This window comes from Quercus robur, chromosome 12, assembly GCF_932294415.1.
Source record: "Quercus robur chromosome 12, dhQueRobu3.1, whole genome shotgun sequence".
Lineage (NCBI taxonomy): Eukaryota > Viridiplantae > Streptophyta > Magnoliopsida > Fagales > Fagaceae > Quercus > Quercus robur.
Window position 1 is genome coordinate 32533845 of NC_065545.1, and position 22349 is coordinate 32556193.

The following is a 22349-nucleotide window of genomic DNA, read 5'->3' on the forward strand; positions in this document are numbered from 1 at the left end:
ATCGGTTTGCAATTTTTGGTTGTTGGGTTTTTCTTGATGGATTTTGGTCACAATTGTGGGGTTGGGTTGTAGTCACAGTGGCCGGACTATGGGTTGGGTGGATCTAGACATGGTTGTGACTTGTTTGTGGGTTGAGCTTGTGGTGGTAGGTGGGTATTTGTAGTTATTGGTGGCATGTAGTTGGGTTGTGAGTGGTAGTAGTGTTGATTTTGATGGTGGTTGTGTATTTGTTGTAGTTTTTGCGGTGGCTTAGTGGTTGATCTTGGTTCAAACTTCAAAGAAGAGAAGAAGATAGAGACGAAGAGAGAGAATAAAAAATAATAAAGAAATAATATATAAATGAAGTGGTAAAAAAAAAATAAAACAATTAATATTGAGTATATTGTAAAGTAGTATGGTAAAATAGATAAAATAGATATTTAAGTTTTTAAAAGTTAAAGTTCTTTCAATTATCCCTGTGAATGCTCTAGTGTCTCTAAATACTAGAGAATATACAAACGAGACGTAGGTCTTTTGTAAATTATAATTCTAATACACCTAGCAAATCCTTTTGGCTTTGTGAAAGGAATTTATTAAGGTACTATTTGATTTGGAATGCACACATCCACAATATCACTCACTATTGAGTATCGGTCAACTTATATAGTCCACACATGTCAACAAAGTCTCATGTTAAGGGTCTGTTTGGTACTGTTGTTTAAACAACAGTTTTCAGTGTTTAAATACTATAACACATATTTCTACAATACTTTTTCATCCATACATATTTTCACAATACTTAAACAATGTTATTAAAAATCTCTTGTCAAATGGGCCATAAATCCTTTCAAATGATAAAAATTTGAAAGAAAAAAAATGCGAAAGAGATAATGCGAATTCAAATAAAAGGTACACAAATAATGTCCTTCAGCAGGAGGAGCTGAATAGTTGGCAGGTCGTACTGTATCACACAACAAGCAGTAGTGTCGAGCAACATATATTGTACAATCCTCGAGAGAGAGGATCAAGGGCATCCACCAATCCCCATTTCTTTCTATTTGTGTCTTTTCCTTTGATGTTTTGCTTTTCCTATGGTATGACAAAATCCTTGTTACAAGTACAATAAATAAATATACAAAGACAAAAATAATGCATACAATTAGCATCATGAATCAACCCTTTGCCACGTACTAGTCCTAGCTAGGTTGCACAACGATTTATGAGCGGTGAAACCTTTATTGCATGTAAGTCTCTCCTATAAATTATAATTGCATGGTACAGGTTCATATATATTTCCATTAAAAAAAAATTATAAATAGTGCATGTCTACACTCTTTAATTCTTAGTTTGAGAAATAAAAGTAAAAACAAAAATTAATATTTCATTGATTTTTATTGAGATACAAATACATTAATACAATCTGTCAAACCAGAGAAAATAAAGGGAGAAAATGACTAGTGTAAAATGAAAATACGCGAGTTTTCATGCACTTAAGAATTGGGTATAGCACTGTTGGGTGATTATGATCAAAATTTCTAGTTATGGTATATAGGCAAAGGAGGTCAGAGTCAAGGTAGAACTGCAGAGTGCAAACCGACTAGAATTAGAAATCTCATCCTTTTAATAAGCTTTTCCAGTCTGATCATCTGCGCTCTCTTCTACGTTTGCTTGTTTAGTTTACCACCAAAAAAAAAAAGCAAGTTTACTAGCTTAGGATTCAAGCAAAACTATCTAGAATACATTTCCTCTTTTACCACATGTAGTTAAAGGGAAATGAAAAAAAATTGACCTACCAAAAAACATGAAAAGATTCTATCATCTTTTTCGTTTCCTAAATCTGATAATAATATTGGTGATTTTTTACCCCCAATTCCAGGCATTCTGATACTCTTACACCTATATTCGTGTTAGTCCTAGAATAAAAGTGGCTTTTTAAAAAAAATCCATAACACAGCCATTGTGTTACACTCATCTCTTATGTGATAAATAAATACTCTTGCATAATATCATTTCATTGATAAACTCTGACAAGCCACAAGGATTTTATTTTGGCCAGCGCAATTAAACCAACACAAACATTGGATATATGCTCTACTTTGGTCAACAGATAAAAAAATAACAAAATTTTGGTAATTATGACTAATAGCAACGATTGGAATTTATTGGTTGCAAATGTTTAATCATTTTGAATCCCAGCTAAAAAAGAAAAAGAAAAAAGAAGGTTAGACATTGGTTTAGAAACTATTTTTAGAAACATTTTATTGGAAAATTATTAAACAATTAATTTTTTTGACAATTTTTTATATTTTTCATAAAAGTAAAATTAAAATTTTCCTAATATAATTTATTGGCTATTACTAACCTAGCCCTAAAAATATATATGCATAAGAAAAAGGTTGAAAACCTTTTCACATCCATAACAATTCATTTTGTTGAAGCTCACGCCCAAATGTGTCATCATCAGCACAGACAAATAAAACTAGTAAATGCATAAATTAATGACACTGAAACAAAATCAGGAGAAAATTTTTACAAGACTTAAGACCCATTCAGCAATAATAATGTCTAATGACATTGGACGTTCTGCACTTCTGGCTCAATTCTCAAATTAACAAAAGGGCAAACTAATTGATCCTCATAGCTACAAGCCTACAATATCCAATGCTGTTGCAGCTCATGCCCAAGTCATTTATCATCAGCAGCAGATTGTTACAAAACTTACAGAACCCAATAAACTTAGGGATATATACTTAAATCTACCAACAAAAAACAAAAAATTGGAAACAAACAAATCTCTGATTTGGGAATGAATTGGATTCTGCTTCAAACAAAAGGGTAAGTTAATTGATCTTCATAGCTACAATATCCAATGTTGTTGCAGCTGATGCTCAAATGTTTGTCATCATCAGCAGAAAGTTACAAATTTACACATATCGTAAGGATACTTAAATCTACCAACAAAAACAGAAGAGAAGGAGAAAACACTTTCTGATTTATATATATATATATATATATATTACTTTCTGAAAGAATAAAAAAAATTTCTAGAGGATTCCATTAAAATTTTTGTTTTCCTTCAAAGTCAAAACAATTCCAGCTCTCATTTTGGCTCTATGACTTTTTTTTTTACTAGGTTAAAAATTGTTAAAGTCGTAAATATTTTTATACATGATTCACAGCTTTCACCAAGCTAGACTTCTATTTTCAAATAGAGTTAATTACACATTCGATTGCTTTACTCATCTCAAAGGGCATAGAAAAAATTAATCAAATATAGTAAAAAAAAAATGAGAGAGACATAGAGACAAGGATTAAAAAGAGAAATTAACAAAGCAAGAGTTACAAAGAACCTACATACATATCATTTCCATAAGGCAATAACATATTCAAATATTTTGTCCAAAGAGTGAATGCAAAACAAGCATTACCATTCTCAGTAGTCCTCACATCCCAAAGCAACAAAAGACAGAAAGACTGAAAATTCTAAACATAGAAGCAGTAAACAAAACCCACTTTTCATTGATATCACTCATCGGCTTTTTCTGGAATCAACATCCTAAGAACACCGTTTCTCACATCAGTTTTGATCTCCCCAATCTTGGTCACATCGAAGGGTCCAAATCTACCTTTATAGGTCCTACCACTCTCCTCATGATTAGACTCATTCACAGCTTCACCAGAGAACACAACAAAACCATCTTCCACGCCAACACTCACCTTTTCCTTAGTGGCTCCAGGCATGTCCACCCACACATAAAACCCTTCCTTCACCTTTTTAGCCCCATATGTTTCTTTAGGCCCTTCGGTTTCGGATGGGTGTGTGACTAAATAAAAACTGAGCTCATCTGGACCCAAGAGAAACAGAAAAATTATTAATTTATTAGTACTAATTAATAAAGGTAAATCTAAGTAATACTAACAAATGAAACCCAACAAAAAAAAAACACCAAAATAGCTAGATCAGGGCAACATATAAAGGAAGCTTGATTATTTTTGACCATATTAAAGAAAAGGGTTTTTAATTTAGAGACACCTTTTTTCAGTTCTTCATCCCATGAAGGACTATTAGAGCAACGAGTTCCAGTCTTCGATTTCTGCTGTCAAAAAAGAAACAACAATATTTATTACTAAACTTAAAAAAAAAAAAAAAAAAAATGGTGAACCAAGCACGCAAATTTCTTTGTTTAATTTAAATTTAAATATGATGATGACCTTGGATACTTTCATCTTGACAGTGGCCACACCGTTGCTGATATTGACTTGAGGTTTTCTGAGTTTATAAGAACGCAGTCCATAAGAAGCTCCATACAACCTTCCACGGTCGCCCTCACATACCATGGGCGCTAAGCCTCCGCAAAACACAACGTTGTCAGGAAACGTAGTGAGGTACAGGCATTCTTTGGGGACACCTGGCATATCTACCCGCACGTATATAACTTTGTCATTCTTTGCCATAGCAATGCGTTCCGTAGCGCCTACTGGTCCACTCCTTTGAAATGGGTTGTTCTTAGCGTAAAACTCACCTGTTTTAACACACAAGAAGATGGAAAACAAAAAACAAAAAAAACAAAAAAAAATGAAAGAGAATGTTAAAAAGCTGCAAATAGAACAAAGGATATGCAAAACACATAGGGAGGTAAAAACCTGAATCAGTGATTCCAAAGTCTGAAAAGGAAGGACCTTCGGGGTTTGGAGGGCTCTGGGTTGGAGCATTTGAGCTTGAAGAAGCCATTTTGCAAAAGATGAAGAGAAAAAAGGAGGTGAGGGTTTGTGCAAGTAGGGTGTTGTGGAGGAGATGAAGGGGCTTTGTGTTGATTGGAAAATGGGCAAAGGGTAGGGTAAGGTCTGTGTCTGTCACACTCACATACACAAAGTATGTGAGAGAGGGAAAGGGAAAGGATAAAGTCGGACATTTACCGGTAGCTAGGCTAGCTGTCCTGCTGTTTAATCTTTTGACCAATACCCACAGCACCTTTTTTTTTTTTTTTTTTTTTTTAAGAATAAAATATACTCACAATTTTTTTTTAACAGTAATACTTATTATTAAGTACAAATTGAGAAGTTATTTTGGATAAATGGTTATAGATTATGCTAACCAGTGCTTTTAGAGTATTGATTAACAATTCAGTTAAAGAAATTTTTTATAGGAAAAGAAAAAACAAAGTAATTAATGTTTTGATAGTTTTTTTTTTTTTATTTTCCATAAAAGTAATGTCAAAACTTTTCTAAAATGGATTGTTAATCAATGCCATAAGGACACACTTGTTAGCATTTCTCAATTGTTATTGGGAAAATTATTGTGTATTTCTAAATTATCATAAATGCGTACTCTATCTTCTCACATGAACAATAAATCTTATTAATTACCATTCATATGAGAGGAGAAACTGCTCAACTATAATATTATGAAATTACCTAATAATTTTCGTTGTTACTGGGGTAATTGTAACATCAACTTTAATTAGTAATCATTATTTTTATTGTGCATGAATCGCAATGTATCATCTAAAAATATTGTAAAAGTTGTGTCAGTCATTAATAATCTCTCGCAAAGCACACAGTTTTTGGGCCATTGGTCTGCACTTTGCAACAGCTGATGCTCTCAGAAAAACAGATTTTGTGCATAACTCCGCCAAAAGAAATTTACGTTGGTGGTAAAATGGTCACTTAAAAAAAGTGACGTGGGGTTGTCTGCAATGGTAACGTATCGCTTATTGATTGGATACTATTTGTTGTCCAACTGTCCTTGGAGTTGGACCCCCTGTTTGTGTATTTTCATAGCATTAGCTACGTACCCTATATAGAAGCCTACCCATTCCAACTTTATTTCTTTTTACAATCTCCTCAGGAAAATTGGTTTGAAATGGTATATATATATATACATATATATATATATATATATATATTTTTTTTTTTTTGTTGAGAAAAAAGATAATTCATCAATTAAAAAACTAAACTCCTTACAAAAAAAAAAAAAAAAAATACTAGAGGAACAGACTCCATCCAAACCTTTAAAGGAAAAGATAATCTAGCTCTCTGGGCTAAGGCATGCGCTACAGCATTTCCTAACCTACCAACATGAAAGAAACACCAACTCTGAAAAGAGTTTAAATGAGACACTATGTCTTTTATGATATGCCCTCCCTGGGAGTGAGAAACCATTCTGTCTTGTAAAAGCTTGATAACCGAAGTGGAATCCCCCTCAAAGATTGAGTTGTGGAAGCCGGATTTAATAGAAAAAAGCATAACACGCCGAGTAGCCATTATCTCCACCAACTCCGATACCGGAGGTTTCACAATTTTTTCAGAAAGGGCAACCATCACCTCACCCTCTGAGTTACAGATCACCACACCGAGCCCTGTGCATTCAGACTCCCCAAACAGTGCACCACCAAAGTTGATCTTCACACAATTTTCGCTTGGTGGTCTCCATTTTACTGCAACAGCTGCGCTTCTTACCAGTGGCAGCTTCTGACTGTGACTAGCTACAAAATTCTACAAAAAATTTTCTGCAAAATTTGCAAGTCTGTCCAGAGGAATGGTGGCTACTTAAAGGCGGGACTTATTGTGGTGATGCCAGATAGCCCAAGCCATGATTGCAAATAGGGGAAAAAGTCGTGGCTTTGTCTGCACAAGGTGAACCAGGTCAAGAAAGGATCCCTCCTCAATCCGATTGTTATCCAACCAACCAAAACTCCTTTGCCAAACCTGACGGACCTTCGTACAACCCCATAGAGCATGCATGACATTTTTCGGATGTTCGGAGCAGAGTTGGCAGACATCCTCTTGTATGATGGTTCTCTTCAACAAATTTTCCTTCATGGGCAACAAATTTGTGCAAGACTTCCAAAGAAAGTGTTTTATCTTGCCTTGGACTTTGAGCTTCCAAACATCCTTCCACAAACTCCTCTGTACTACCATAGCTTCAGTTTCAAATTCACCAACCCGCAGCTCTTCACATAGACACTTATACCCCATCTTCACTTAAAAAAAAAAAAAAAAAAAAAAAAAAAAAAAAAAAAAACCACTTCTTTCAGCTGGCCAAACTAAGGAATCTGGCTGGGGAGTGATACACAGGGGCAAAGACTTAATAATTTGAGCATCAGGGGGGTAAAAACATTGGTCAATCAGACTTAAATTCCACCACCCCGAATTAGGATCTACGAGCACATCAGCTGTAGCATCCGAGGCAAGTACACCTCTGTGGAATAGAATTCTGCCTTCATTTGAGTTTGGTAACCAAGCATCTTGGAAGATCCGAATACTTTTTCCATCCCCTATTCTCCAACGGGAATTTCTTTCGATTAAATTTTTAGAACGGAGAATACTTTTCCGTGCAAATGAGCCCATGGCAAACCTTGCTTCAAACACACTACCATTTGGAAAATGCTTGGCCCTGAACACTTTATAAAAAACGGAATCCATGTCATGTGTCAATCTCCATATATGTTTCGCTAGCATTGCTTCGTTGAACTTACAAAGATCTTTAAAACCCAAACCTCCCTCTAATTTTGGTTTAAATAAGACCTCCCATTTCTTCCAATGAATTTTTCTTCTATCTCCCCTTTGTCCCCACAAAAAATTTCTAATTAGCATCTCAATGTCTTGACATAGACCCATCGGAAGACGAAAGCAACTCATAGCGAAGGTGGGAATAGCTTGTACAACTGCTTTCAACAAAACTTCTTTGCCCGCTTGGGAGAGTAATTTCTCCTTCCACCCTTGGAGTTTCCCCCACACCCTATCTTTAATAAAGTTCAAGCTAGCTTTCTTGTTTCTTCCCACCAGCCCGTGGCAAACCTTGCTTCAAACACACTACCATTTGGAAAATGCTTGGCCATGAACACTTTATAAAAAAGGGAATCCATGTCGTGTGTCAATCTCCATATATGCTTCGCTAGCATTGCTTCGTTGAACTTACAAAGATCTTTAAAACCCAAACCTCCCTCTAATTTTGGTTTACATAAGACCTCCCATTTCTTCCAATGAACTTTTCTTCTATCTCCCCTTTGTCCCCACAAAAAATTTCTAATTAGCATCTCCATGTCTTGACATAGACCCATCGGAAGACGAAAGCAACTCATAGCGAAGGTGGGAATAGCTTGTACAACTGCTTTCAACAAAACTTCTTTGCCCACTTGGGAGAGTAATTTCTCCTTCCACCCTTGGAATTTCCCCCACACCCTATCTTTAATAAAGTTCAAGCTAGCTTTCTTGTTTCTTCCCACCACTGCTGGCAAGCCTAGGTACTTCTCATACTCTTTATTCTCAGCAACTCCCAACAGATTTTTAATAGTCTCTTTAGTGAAATCCGAGACATTATTACTAAAGAAAAGGGTGGTTTTTGCAGAGTTAATCATTTGACCTGAAGCCTTCTCATAAAGACTCAAGAGAGCTTGGATGGCTACCACATCCTCTACTCGAGCCCAGCAAAAAAAGAAACTGTCATTTGCAAAAAATAAGTGAGAAATCTTTGGATCGGAGCGACAAAGAGCAAACCCCTCAATCTGTCCACCATCAACCATGTGTTGAATAAGCCCATTTAAACCCTCCGAACATAGTAGAAAGAGATATGGAGACAAGGGATCACCTTGACGAATACCCCTAGATGGGATAATGTGACCTTTGGGTTCACCGTTTACCAAAATAGAATAGGTGACCAATTGGATACACTCCATTATCCACCCAATCCAAGTGGGATGAAAACCCATTTTCTCCATGATCTTCTTCAAGAAATCCCACTCTAATTTATCATATGCCTTACTCATATATAATTTTATAGCCACATGTCCCACTCTACCCACCTTCTTCATCTTCATATGGTGGAGGGTCTCAAAAGCCACCAGGATATTATCCAAGATGACTTTATCCGGTTGGAAAGCGCTTTGAGTTTCAGAGATAATTTGGGGCAAAACTCTTTTTAATTTGTTAGCCAAAACTTTAGAGACAAGTTTATATAGGACATTACAAAGTGCAATAGGACGAAATTCAAAAATAAATTCCAGGCTCTTGACTTTGGGGCTGAGTGTAATGTAAGTATGGTTCAAACCTGGCAGTACTTCTCTGGCATTCAAACAAAATAATACAGCCTTAACAATGTTATTGCCAATACTATCCCAATAATGTTGGAAAAAGATTGAAGGCATACCATCTGGGCTAGGGCCTTTTAAAGGTGCCATCTGCTTTAAGGCTGTTTTAACCTCCAAGCTTGTGAAATCCTTAACCAAATCATCATTCATATCTGCACTCACCACCCTCTTAGTTTGTTGAAACACCCTCTCCATGTCACTCGCATTTGAAGAGGAGAAGAGCTTGGTATAAAAGTCTACAATCATGGCTGAAACATTTTCCTCTCCTAAAACCAGGTCCCCATTTGAGTCATGGAGCTCAAATATAGAGTTGCAGCGATAGCGTTGGGATGCCCTATTATGGAAATACTTCGTGTTGCTGTCACCCAAGACCAACTAATGAGTGTGGCTTCTCTGTTGCCACATTTGTTCTTCCATGCAGAGAAGTACTTCGAATTTTAATTGCAGGAAAAAATCCACGCTGCCCCCTTGTAATGCCGCTGCCTCTACTTTACTCAACATCTTCTTCTTATCCACTAAGGTCCGTGAAATATTATACACTGAGTTCTTGCTCCACTTCTTGAGCTTTGCTTGGCACCTATCAATTTTTCCCACAATTGCTGCCATTGAAGAACCTGATTGGACTGCTGCCCAAGACCGAGCCACTGTATCATGACACCCTTCCTTTTCAAGCCAAAATTGTTGAAAACGCCAAGGTCACTGAGGTTTTACTAAGATGCCCTCAGATAGGATTAAAATAGGGCTGTGATTGAAATTGTATATAGTATATACGTTTTTACTTCATCTCATATTGCTAGAAATAAAATCATATGATTAGTTCTATATTTAAATTTTGGGTATATTTTCTTTTGGAATAGAAAATTCTGGATACTTCATATATCATGAAAAATTAAAAGAAATAACTAAATATTGACCCATATAATATGATTTTTTATAATTGATTTTTTTTTTTTTTAAATCTTCCAATTATCTGGAAACAACGGTTTTTAACCAATAATTTTTTTCAATTTCTTCGTTGATTACGGTCACTACAACAATTTGATATCAAACAGCTATATAAACTATAAAGCGCCACTACAATGATGTACGAATTATGTGCTGAACTAGACCGAATGATAATTGAAAGAGATCAGCTAATAACAGAAACCAATAACCCGTCTCTCACAATTCCAAAGCAAATGAATAGAATCATTTTACACACCATTAGCTAAATGAGTCCTGATCTAGTTGATAGAGAATCATCATTGATGGATTTTTCATCCTTTCCTTCTAATCGTTGTCATGGTTATGTTTCATTAGCCACATGGAAAAAAAAAAAGAAAAAAAAAAAGGGATTGACCCTATATGTATTTACTTGCATTTCCATCATAATATCTTCATTTCATTTTTGCATGAAAGACCAATCTTAAGACGAGTGGTTTTATTAAATAATAATTTTTTCTTGAGGAAAATATAATATTAAGATACTACTAGTAACTCTCAAAATATAAAGAAAATTTGTACGTATGATGATACTTCTTTAAAGATATATTTGATGGCTTTTCTTAACAAGTGTTTCAATGGCACAAATTAAGATATATATAGTACTCTATTAAATAATTTTTTATTTACTTTCTTAAAAATCAAATCAAATCAAATTTTGTACAAATATTAAAAAAGGTACACATTACCAAAATGAATTCCTACTTGCAAATCAATAAAGGATTTTCAAGTGTTTTTTTTTTTCTCGGAAAAATGTGCATTACAGCTAAATATTAGTATGGTAGGTCTTAATTTTCGTATAGTCGAGTGTTATTCTCTCCACTAAAATCACGCACACTTTTGATAGGATCAAACGATAAGTTTTTAGAAACTAAAAAATTTGATAAGTGTGTTAGACCCATAATTAAATTAGCGTTATCAATTTTGTGTTAGTCAGGATACATGACCAGCCTTCAACAAGAACAGTTGAAACTAAATCAAAGAGAAAATTTTGGGTATATAAAAAAATTACACAAAATTGTTTCAAAAATCACTTGAGTTGCAAATATAAGTTATATCAGCTCAGCGACAAATTAAATTACATCTATGTTTGTGTTACAATAATAATGATCCTGAGGTTATATATGGTGAGCACAGGTAATAGAGGTCCTAAAGTTGAATAATAACCAGGAACAAAAAGTACTCGATGATACATACAGTGAACTCTAATTCTCTAAACCCTAAGTCCATAATCCAACATGCACAAATTTCAATTTAACATTTTAACCATAAATAAATAAAATCCATTGTGAATGTGCAAAATAGCACAAAAAGCTAGCACTCACGTCAGAAAGAGTATAATAGAAAAATGTATCAAATTTACATATTTTAGTCCAAAAACTATCCACATACAAGCCAAAATTTTGTAGATATGCATTGCTACTACAGTAACTATGTCAATTTATATTAGTACTATTCATTTTACATTTAGTTTTTTATTATTTCTCAATTCCCTCTTCTTTTCTTATTCTTTATTGGTATGTTTTTTAAATTTTCACATGATAATGACTTACAGCTTTTGTTTAGTTTACACTTTAATAATAAGAATTTAGATACGTATCATAAATCATAACTAAATGTGATACTTCTAAACTACAAGCTTAGGCGATGGAGGGAACAACACATACAATATTGGAGATAACATAGGCTCTACTTTGAACAACACATACAATATACCCAAATCCACTTCACAAATAAAAAATTGACACATGTCTATCTATTTAATTAAATTCTACACAGTCAAAAAAAATTTCTAATTTTTTTTTTAATTTTCTTATTTCAAACACCTAAAATAGATAAATAAATAACCAAATACATTCCCACCACCACCACCAGTCATCGCTAGCAAAGATCGTCGGTGCCACTAGAAAGAGATCGCCAGTGCCATCAACACTAGTGCTCACAGCCAACCACTGCCTCTCTGTTCAAGGCACTGCCTTTATGTTCAGCAAACCCAAATACTAAATCCCTATTGTTTTGAGCCTTTTGACAGAGGGGCCGCCTCTACGTTCAACAAACCAAAATAAAGTTCGATTTTTGTTTGTAACTATTCCTTGCGTTTACTGTTTCTGTAGGTTTCCTCCTTAATCATCAAGGCACTGAAATTTTCCTTTTTGCTTCTTAAATTTTGAATCACAACAGATTGGAAGCCTAGCTAAAAAAGTTTACGCTTTCTAAGTTTCAATTCAAACCAACAAAGCAATTTGGTGGTTTGGTCTACAAGGATGTAGATCTGGAAGAAACGGTGAGGTGGGCTTATTTTGAAGGTAGGTTGACGACAATCTTATACAGAAGATAGAGGGGTTCACGACGTTGGCGGCGATGTGCAAGTTTCTTTTTTATTTATTTTAGGTATCCGAAATAAGAAAATAAAAAGAAATTAGTAATTAATTAAATAGGTAGACATGTGTCAAGTTTTTATTTGTAAAGCAGGAAAAGTGAGACAATAAATTTGGACTCGACAATGGGTGAGTTTGGTTCAACTTTTTGAAAAAGTGTATAATGAAAAAGTGGAGTTTTGTAAAAGTGCATAATGAAAAAGTGGAGTTTCAAAAAACTGAGTGTTTGGTAAAAACTGTTAAAAAGTGCATAATGAAAAAGCTGAGTGTTTGGCTAGCACTTATAAAAGTGGCTTTTTGAGGGGTAAATGACCAAAAAGGACAATGTATATATAAGGGAATTTATTTCATACTTTTTTTTTTTTTTTTTATGTGAGTTTGTTTCATACTTAAATCAATTACTTCATCATACTTAAATCAATTTTTCTCTTTCTAAAAAAATTATTTTTTTCTTACCAATATTAGCTAATAATAATCTACCACTTAAGATTTATTGTGAAAGTATTATAAAAATATTGTGATAAAAATTGATACTAATTTTAATTTGAACGTACTATTAAAATTATTTTTTTCTCTTTCTAAAAAACTTATTTTTTCCGACAAGTGTTAGCTAATAATAACCTACTACTTAATATTTATTGTGAAAATATTGTGATAATATTTCCTTATTTTTCATTTTTTTTCTCCTCCACTCACTTACCGCATTTTCTTCTTTTTTTTCTTTTTTTTTTCCCCTCTTTTTTTCCAGGCCACACACGTACCCACTGGCCACTCTTTTCCTTTATTTCCTTCTTTCCTTTCTTTTTCCATTTCACTTCTCCAAGTTCCAGAACATCCCTGAGAGCTCTCCTTCTTCCTCTTTTTTTTTTTTTTTTTTTTTTTTTTTTTTAGCTCTTCGTCTGCATGATTCTTTCTCTTTCTTTTTTTTTTTTTTTTTTTTTTTTTTTTTTTTTTTTTTTTCAATCCTTCTTTCCTCCTTTCTTTATTCCTTCCTTGCCATTTCTCCAAAACACCAGAACATCTTCTTCGTCTTTTTTTTTTTTTTTCTTCTTAGCTCTTCGTCTGCATGATTCTTTCTCTTTCTTCTTCTTTTTTTTTTTTTTTTTTTTCAATCCTTCTTTCCTCCTTTCTTTATTCCTTCCTTGCCATTTCTCCAAAACACCAGAACATCTTCTTCGTCTCTTTTTTTTTTTTTTTTTTTTTTTTTTTTTTTCTTTCTTCCTTTTTTAATCCTTCTTTCCTCCTTTTTTTATTCCTTCCCAGAGAGACTTACGAAGGCAGAGCAAGGCAGAATCAGAGATGGGAGGCGTCAAAAATGCGAAGGGAGAGCAGAGATCAGAGATGAGGGGCGAATGTGAGTGTGGGTATTTCGGTCTTTCAACGTGCTGCAACGGTAATAATCAAAACGCGCTATGCGCGTTTTGATTTATGGACAGCTGATGGTCCATAAACCAAGCGCGTTCTCTTCAGTATTTGTAAAAGTTGAAAACGCAACTTTTATAAAAAAGTTGCGTTTTCAACTTTACCAAACGCAGAACGTGGCTGGGCTTTTTTGAAAACGCCCGTTTTGGGCTAAAAGTGGAACCAAAAGTGGAACCAAACGGGCACAATAAATGGTAATGGCTAATAACAACGGTTTCGAATTAGTGATTACAACCCCTTATAATATTTCCTAAATGCACACTCCCTCATTCCATATGAATAGTGTGTTTTACTATGAATTTAATTAATTTCCCTCAATATTATGTGAGGAAAGGAAGTACATATTTATTGTAAATTTCAAAATATTCTATAATTACCTTTACTATGTACCCAAGACCAATTAAGCAAAAATAATAAAACCTAGAGAGTTTACCCCAAATTTTATAAGAAAACAAGGAGCAAGTCTTAAAATTTGAAGTGAATTATTCTTAAAAGACGGTTAAAATTCTTATATAATTCATTCAATATCTATATAGCTATAATTCAGTGATATTGAGAGAGACTGGGGCAAATTTACCCACACTTTTTGTAAGGAAAAAAAATCCTATATATGTATATGATTCTTTATCATATAGAAAGAAATTAAAATCCAATTGAATCTGCCAAAATTGGACTTTTGGCATCCATTATATGAACAAGGAAGACAATGATTTTGAACAACAACTTTAAATTTTAACTCAGAATGTAAAAATTGCCAACTTTTAAAAAACCACAAAAAATAGGAGAAAAATGAATAACAAGCAATATTGTTATACCAAAAGTGTGTATGAATTCACATCCAAATCTTCGAACATGAAATCTTGTTTCTAGAAATTAATGGGTAAATTAATTGATCGTTATAGCTACTAGGCTACAACGTCCAAAGTTGTTGCATCTCATGCCAATGTTTATCATCATTAGCAGATGCCAAATAGGTAGGAAAGTTAAAAAGTAAATAAACTTAGGACACTTCCTTAATCTACCAACAAAAACAAAAGTTAAAAAAAAAATAAATAAAAACCACTGATTTTCAGTTTTTGAGAATAAATTGGAATTTTAAAGGGGCCAATGCAATGACCGATGGCTTAATTTGGACTTTCTGCCTCAGAAACAAAAGGGTAAATCAATTGACCAACATAGCTACAATATCCATTGTTTTTGCAGCTAATGTCCAATTGTTTATCATCATCAGCAGAGATAGTTTACAAATTAATTTACACAACATTATAACGTAGGGAAATATAATCTAGAAACAAAAACAAAAGAGAAGGAGAAACACTTTCTGAAAGAATAAAAAAAATTCTAGAGGATTGGTTTAATGAAAGAGAAGACCCAGAAGAGGTTAACGTAGTTCTAAAAAATAAAAATAAAAATCTCTCTATCTCACCGTTAGGTCTCATATATACATGAAGAGTTTTGAGAAAATTCTATGTCACATAGGGTAAGTCTGTATTTCTTATATACTACATATTACAATGAACTTTCTGTACAAGATACTAAAATTACGTTTTATAATTATAGAATAAAAGAAGAATTGTAGGAACTAATTATGTAATGTATAGCTAGATTTTCCAAGAATGACAATATCCTTTGCTGATTTGGTGCTCCTAGAATCATAATGAGTAATTTCCTCAACTGATTTGATTTTGCTAGAATTAAGATGAGTAATTTCCTTAACTGGTTTGATCACACCATTAATTACAAGCGAACAACATTCTTTTTTTTTTGGTAGAAATGGGAAATATCATTAACTAAGCAGAAATACAATTGGAGCGAACTCGCTCATACATTGCCCCTGATGCATCAAGACTAACCAATAGTGATAGATCAGAAGGGGGAAAAGAAAAAACAACAAAATCTTGGGAAAGGAGGGCTCCTCTTCGAGTGAGGGCATCCACACATTTGTTGGCTTCTCTATAACAATGAAGAACTCTCACTCTGGGTATTTTCTTGGGTCCTTCTCTACAGTATGCAACTATTGCATCATTGCTATTGCTATTAGGCTAGCTTCTCTCTTTGCTAATAAGATCAACAACAAGCTTTGCATCAAGTTCAATTTCCACGGCTTGAAGGTTTAGCAAAATGCAGAGGTTTAGACCATCTCTCAACACCCAAAGTTTTGCCACAATACTAGTGGTGGTACCGATAGCTCTAGCATACCCGCTAACCCATTCACCATTGGAGTTTCTAATTATTCCTCCTCCACCAGTACGCCCTAGATTTCCCAAGGAAGAACCATCGAAAATAAGCTTGAACCAATTTTCTGGTGGGCAGAGCCACTTAACTTGAATGCTAGAGAAGCTATGCCTCAGTCTTCCATTGATGCCGAGGAATGCAAATTCAGTAGCTTTAGCTAACGTTTCAGCTAGCAGTGGCTTATGAGGGGGGTCATTTCTGAAAATCACATATTTCGATGAAGCCAAATACTCCAGATTCTGAAATAGAACATAATACTCCAAGGAATGCCCAACAAGGAGGGATGTTGGTACTTACAATTAATGCGAAGCCAATCTCCCAAGTGAACACCATAAAAAGTATTAGATTGGATTGGAGGCAGAAAGGAGTTCCAAAGCAGGCGCGCTGTTGGGCAGTCTCTCAATACATGAATAATGAATTCAATGGCTTCATTGCACAAGGGGCACGAGGAAGATAAGTTGAAGTTCATGCCCAAAGGTTTGTCATCAATCATCATCATGCTTGATTTATGCAGATTGTTAGGAAAACACTTTCTATATTATTATATTTTATAATTTCTAAAAGAAAAATTATAGAGGATTGCCTAAAACTTTAAATTTCCTCCGAAGTCTAACAACTCTGTTTCTGGTTCTATGACTTTTTATTAGGTTAAAAATTGTAATTATTTTTATGCATGATTCACAGATTGCCCCAAGACTTCTATTTTGAAATAAAGATCATTTCCCAAATTTTTTTTTTTTTTTGGTTGGGGGGTGGGGGGGGGGGGGGGGGGTTAATTGAGATTACTACCCATTCGATTACTCTACTCATCTAAAAAGGCATAGATAAATTTCATCACATATAATAATAATAAATAAATAAAATGAGAGAGAGAACAGAGAAGGATTAAAAAGAGAAATAATAAAAAAGGGATACAAATAAAATAGATTCATGTCATATCCATAAGACAATAAGTCAATAGCCAAAAATTCAAATACTTTGTCCAAAGAGTGTAATAAAACAAGCATTACCATAAGTAGTCCTCACATATCCCAAAAGGCCAAAACAGAAATAGACAGAAAGAAAATTTGTAAACATTAAGCCCTAAATGAAACCCACTTGAAATTGATCAGTACCATTATTATTAATACCGTTCCGTTCCAGTCGGAATGGCCGAAATTTTTCGTGCCAGTATGCAAACCGGCACCGGAAACCCCCCCGTTCCACCTCGGGTCAAATTTCAGGCAATTTCGGTCCATTCCGGCCGTTCCAGTAAATTTCGGCTGGTACAGGATTTGGCCTATTATTAAAAATAAAAATAAAAATAAAAAAGAAACTGTAAAGGTCCAAACGACACCGTTTTGGACTTTACTAAAAGACCTAATCTCAAATTCTTTTCTTTCATTCTTTCACTTTCACTCTCAAATCCCTCACTCACTCACTGCCGTCGTGCTCCATGTGCTCACTGCTAGTGCTAATCCTTCACCGCTGTGCTCTCTCAATCTCTTGACTCTTTCATACTCATCTGTTTCTGACTCTCTCACAGTCTCACTCTCTTGGATTGAACAGCCAAATCAGGTATTCTTTCTTTACTCTCACTCTCTCGGATTCAAGCTTTAGCCAAATCATAATTTTATTTTTCTTATGATTTGTTTTGTGGTTAAGATTTAAGAACTTACTAAGATATTAGATATGTGATTTGTTTGTTAAGATATGTGATTGAACAAATCGGGTAAACTTCATAAATTTTACTCTCACTCTCTCGGATTCAAGCTTTAGCCAAACCGTGTTTAGTTTTTTTCTTAACTTGATTTGTTTGTTTATTAACTGTATAATGTATATGGCTGTTCATGCATTTGATTGAATTTCATTTCATTTCATTGGACAGTAAATTATGGCTCATCATAGTTCAGGGGATCCCGCATGGGCTCATGCCCGTGCATGTACTTCCTTTGCTTCTGTGGCCTCTGCCCCTGCAAGATCAGATGATCTCGCATGGGCTCATGCCCGTGCAGTGCCTAACGCAAAAAATAACACTATATGTTTGCATTGTAATAAGTTGATTAAAGGGGGTAGTATTACTAGACTTAAGTATCATCTTGCTGGGATTAGGGGTCAAGTTGAACCATGTAAAAAGGTTTCATCTGATATTAGGTTTCAAATGAAACAAATGATTGAAGACTTGAAAAAAAATCTAAACAAACTAAAAAGAGGATTCAATTAGAAATTGGGAACCCATATGATGTTGATGAGGAGGAGGAGGAGGAGGATGAGGTTAGGGTTGTTGAAAAGAGTCCCCCTAAAACATTAGGTAAACGAAAATCTAGGGGAAAGGATGTTGACATTGATATGGGTCAAATAAGAGGAAAGAAGAAAATTAAGAGTTATTTTGCTCCTAGAACAACCCCCGGTGCTCAACCCTCTATAAGAAGTGCTTTGGCTACAAAAGCAATGATTGATAATGCAAAAATGAATGTGGCAAGATGGTGGTATCATTCTAATGTACCCTTTTATGCATCTCAGTCACCCTATTATCAACCTATGATAGATTCCATTGCTGCTATTGGGCCGGGATTTAAGGGGCCTTCTTTTTATGAGTTGAGGGGACCCCTTTTGAAAAATGCTGTCTATGAAGTTAATGATTTTTTGTTAGATATAAAAAATGATTGGAAAGTATATGGCTGTTTAGTGATGTCTGTTGGATGGACAAATCAAAAGTAACAACCAATAATGAATTTTTTGGTGTATTGTCCAAGGGGAGCCATGTTCTTGAAATCTATTGACACTTCAGGTCTTACAAAGGATGCTGAAACTTTGTTCAATATATTTGATTCTGTTGTTCAAGAAATTGGTGTGGAATATATTGTGCAATTGATTACAGATAATGCTTCTGCCTATAAAAAAGCTGGAAAAAAAATTACAGCAGAAGTATGATACTTTATTTTGGTCTCCTTGTGCTGCTCATTGCATAGACTTGATGTTGGAGAATATTGCTAATCCTAGGTGGTTCCCTATTGTTGATGAAGCAATTAAGAAGGCAAAAAAGATAACAAAGTTCATTTACAACCATGGAGTTGTTTTAGACTTGATGAGGCAAGATTTTACAAATGGAAGAGAGTTATGTCGTCCTACAATTACAAGGTTTGCCACTAACTTCTTAAGTCTATAGAGCATGCTAAGGTTCCAAAAAGAGCTTAGACAAATGTTCACTTGTGATAAATGGCTTTCATGCCCCCATGCTAAGACTGCTGTTGGGAAGGAGATAAGTAAAATTGTTTTGGAAGATTATTTATTTTGGTCTCAATGCAAGCACATAGTGAAAGTCAGTGAGCCTTTAGTTAGAGTACTTTGTCTTGTTGATGTGGATGAGAAACCTGCAATGGGGTACTTGTATGAAGCAATGGACAAAGCAAAGGAGGAAATAAAAAGAAGGTTGAAGAACAAAGTTTCTTTGTATGGACATTATATTAGAGTTATTGATGCTAGATGGGACAAACAACTTCATAGTCCTTTGCATGCAGCAGGTTGCTTTCTTAACCCTACAATATACTTTAGGCCTTCATTTAAAAGGCAAAATGAAGTTCAAAGAGGGTTGCTAAGCACTCTAATGAGGTTGGTTCCCGATCCTGACATTCAAGACAAAATAAGTTCACAACTTGATGAGTACAAAAAATCAATTGGTAACTTTGGCACATCACTAGAAATCCGCCAACGAGAGAGACTAAATCCAGGTAAACATTAATAATTTAATAGTATTTCCTTTCAATATGTCTATTTATCCTTTATAGTTGTTATTGTAAGATTACATGAGCAATGCTTATTTTACATTTTCATTTGTTATTGTAGTTTCATGGTGGGAGCAATTTGGACTTGGAGCTCCAGACTTACAATCATTTGCCATTCGTGTGCTAAGTCAATGTTGTAGTGCAACTGGTTGTGAGAGAAATTGGAGCACATTTAAATATGTTCACTCAAAGAAGAGAAATAGATTGGAATATAAACAAGTAAATGATTTGGTCTTTGTCCATTATAATTTGAGGCTTCGAGAAGGGTATATTTATAATCGTTACTCATATGTAAATGAAATGTACTTTCAAATAATTATAATTTATAAAATGTTACTAATGTTTAATATTCTCATTGGTAGGAACATTCAAAGGAATAAGTATGCATTGGATCCTATAAGCTTGGATAACATTGACTTGATGGGAGATTGGGTGGCTGAAGAACCTGCACTTCTTAATCCAAATGACATAAATTGGGATTATCTTAATGAACCAGCACCCCTAGTGAATGTGGAAGAGGATGTTGAACTTGAAACTATTGATGTTGATGATGATGATGATGATGACAACAATAATGAACATGTCTTGACAAATCTTCCAATGGGTGCTAGTAGTTCTTGTGGGAATTCTTTTGATGATGAATTTGATCATTTTCTCATGGATGATGATGAGGAGGAGTAATATTATGTTAAATTAATGTTAAATGTTCTTATTGTGTGATGTTAAATTGATGTTATATTGATGTTTAAGACTTAAGAGTTAAGACTAAATGATTTGAATTATTTGATATTTAGTTATTTATTTATTAGAATTGACAATTTTATGTTTTATAAGAATATATATAAATTATTTTTTAGGAACTCCGAAACACCCTGAAACGGTATGCCGAAATCGGCCAGTACCAAAATATTCCGTTTTACTGAACAAACCGAAATGGGCTCCGAAACAATATTAATAACATTGATCAGTACTACTCTTCACCTATTTCTGGAATGAACATCCTCAGAACACCATTTTTCACATCAGTTTTGATCTCCCCGGTCTTTTTCACATCAAAGGGTCCAAATCTACCTTTATAGGTCCTACCACTTTCCTCGTGATTAGACTCCTTCCCAGCTTCACCAGAGAACAAAACATGACCATTTTCCACGCCAACACTCACCTTGTCCTTAGTGACTCCAGGCATGTCCACCCACACATAAAAACCAGCCTTCACCTCTTTAGCTCCATATGATTCTTTGGGCCCTTTGGTTTGGAATGGGTGAAACGCTGCACGTAAACGTCCTGGCTTATCTGGACCCAGAGAAACGCAAAAATTATTATTATTAAAGCTCAAAATAACAAATGAAACCCAACACGTACACACACAAACACAAAATAACTAAATTTGGAGACACCTTCAGCAAAATCTTCATCCGATTGAGGCATGGAAGTGTCCACATGATGAGGACCATGAGTGCAACAAGTATTATTGTTCTTCATATTCTTCAATTTCTTTTGTTAAACAATTAATATAATAATATTTACTAACACAATATTGCTAATAAACTCAAACATAAACTCGTAAAAATGAATGGAACACTCAATTTTTAGTTAATAAAATGATAATGACCTTAGACATTGTCATCCTCAGCACACCGTTGCTGATACTGCCATGAAGTTTTTTGACTCTACAACAACCACAACGCAGACCAATAAAATCTCCGTACTCCCTTTCCTGGTCATCGTGCTCCCATTCTTTGGGAGCTAAGCCTAAAAAGAACACGTTGTTGTCAGCATCGAGAGAGTAGTGCATGTTTTCTTTGGGGACACCTGGCATATCTACGCGCATCTATAGTTTATCATGATTTGCCAGAGCAATGCGTTCCACTGCATCTATTGGTCCACTCCTCTGAATGGGGTTGTTAGTAGCGTAAAGCCCACCTATTTTAACACACAAGAAAGAAATGAAAAAAAAAGAAGGAAAATAATGAAAGAGAATTTAAAAAAGCAGCTAATAGAACAAAGAATATGTAAAACCCAAAAGATGAAGTGAGGTAAAGACCTGAATCAGTGATTCCAAAGTCTGCAAAGTAAGGACCCTCGGGCTTGGGGAGACTCTGGTTTGGAGAAGTTGAACTTGAAGAAGCCATTTTTCAAAAGTTGGAGAGAACAAAGGAGGTGAGGGTTTGAGTAAGAAGGGTTTTGTGGAAAGGAGAGTAATGGTTTTGCATTTTGAATATTTGCTACCAGAGAGGAAGGGTTTTGCGTTGAATGGTTTTGTGTCTCTTTGTATCTGCTATAGTACTGTGTCTGCCACACTCACAAACACAAAAAGAAAGAGAGAGGAACGTAGGGGGTAAAACGGTCACTGCGAAATTAACATGGGCTAGTCTCTTGTTTGAGAGGAAGAGCATGCATGGTAACGTATCAGATCATGATTGGATGATATTTGTTCTACAAGTACTGTCCTAGGGGAATTGGACCATGGTCAGAGGACACTATTCTCATGAGTACCAGTA

General features: G+C 34.7%; 1 protein-coding gene across 1 annotated transcript in view; it reads right to left on the minus strand.

Annotated features, from left to right (window-relative positions):
* Positions 1–3339: 3339 nt before the first annotated feature.
* The window catches only part of LOC126708389 (uncharacterized), a 31660-nt gene continuing 12650 nt past the window's right edge, over positions 3340–22349 (minus strand). Inside the window, exon 4 of the mRNA XM_050408179.1 lies at positions 3340–3824. Coding sequence (XP_050264136.1) covers positions 3505–3824 — 320 coding nt within the window. The 3' untranslated portion in view covers positions 3340–3504. The remainder of the gene's footprint in view (positions 3825–22349) is intronic.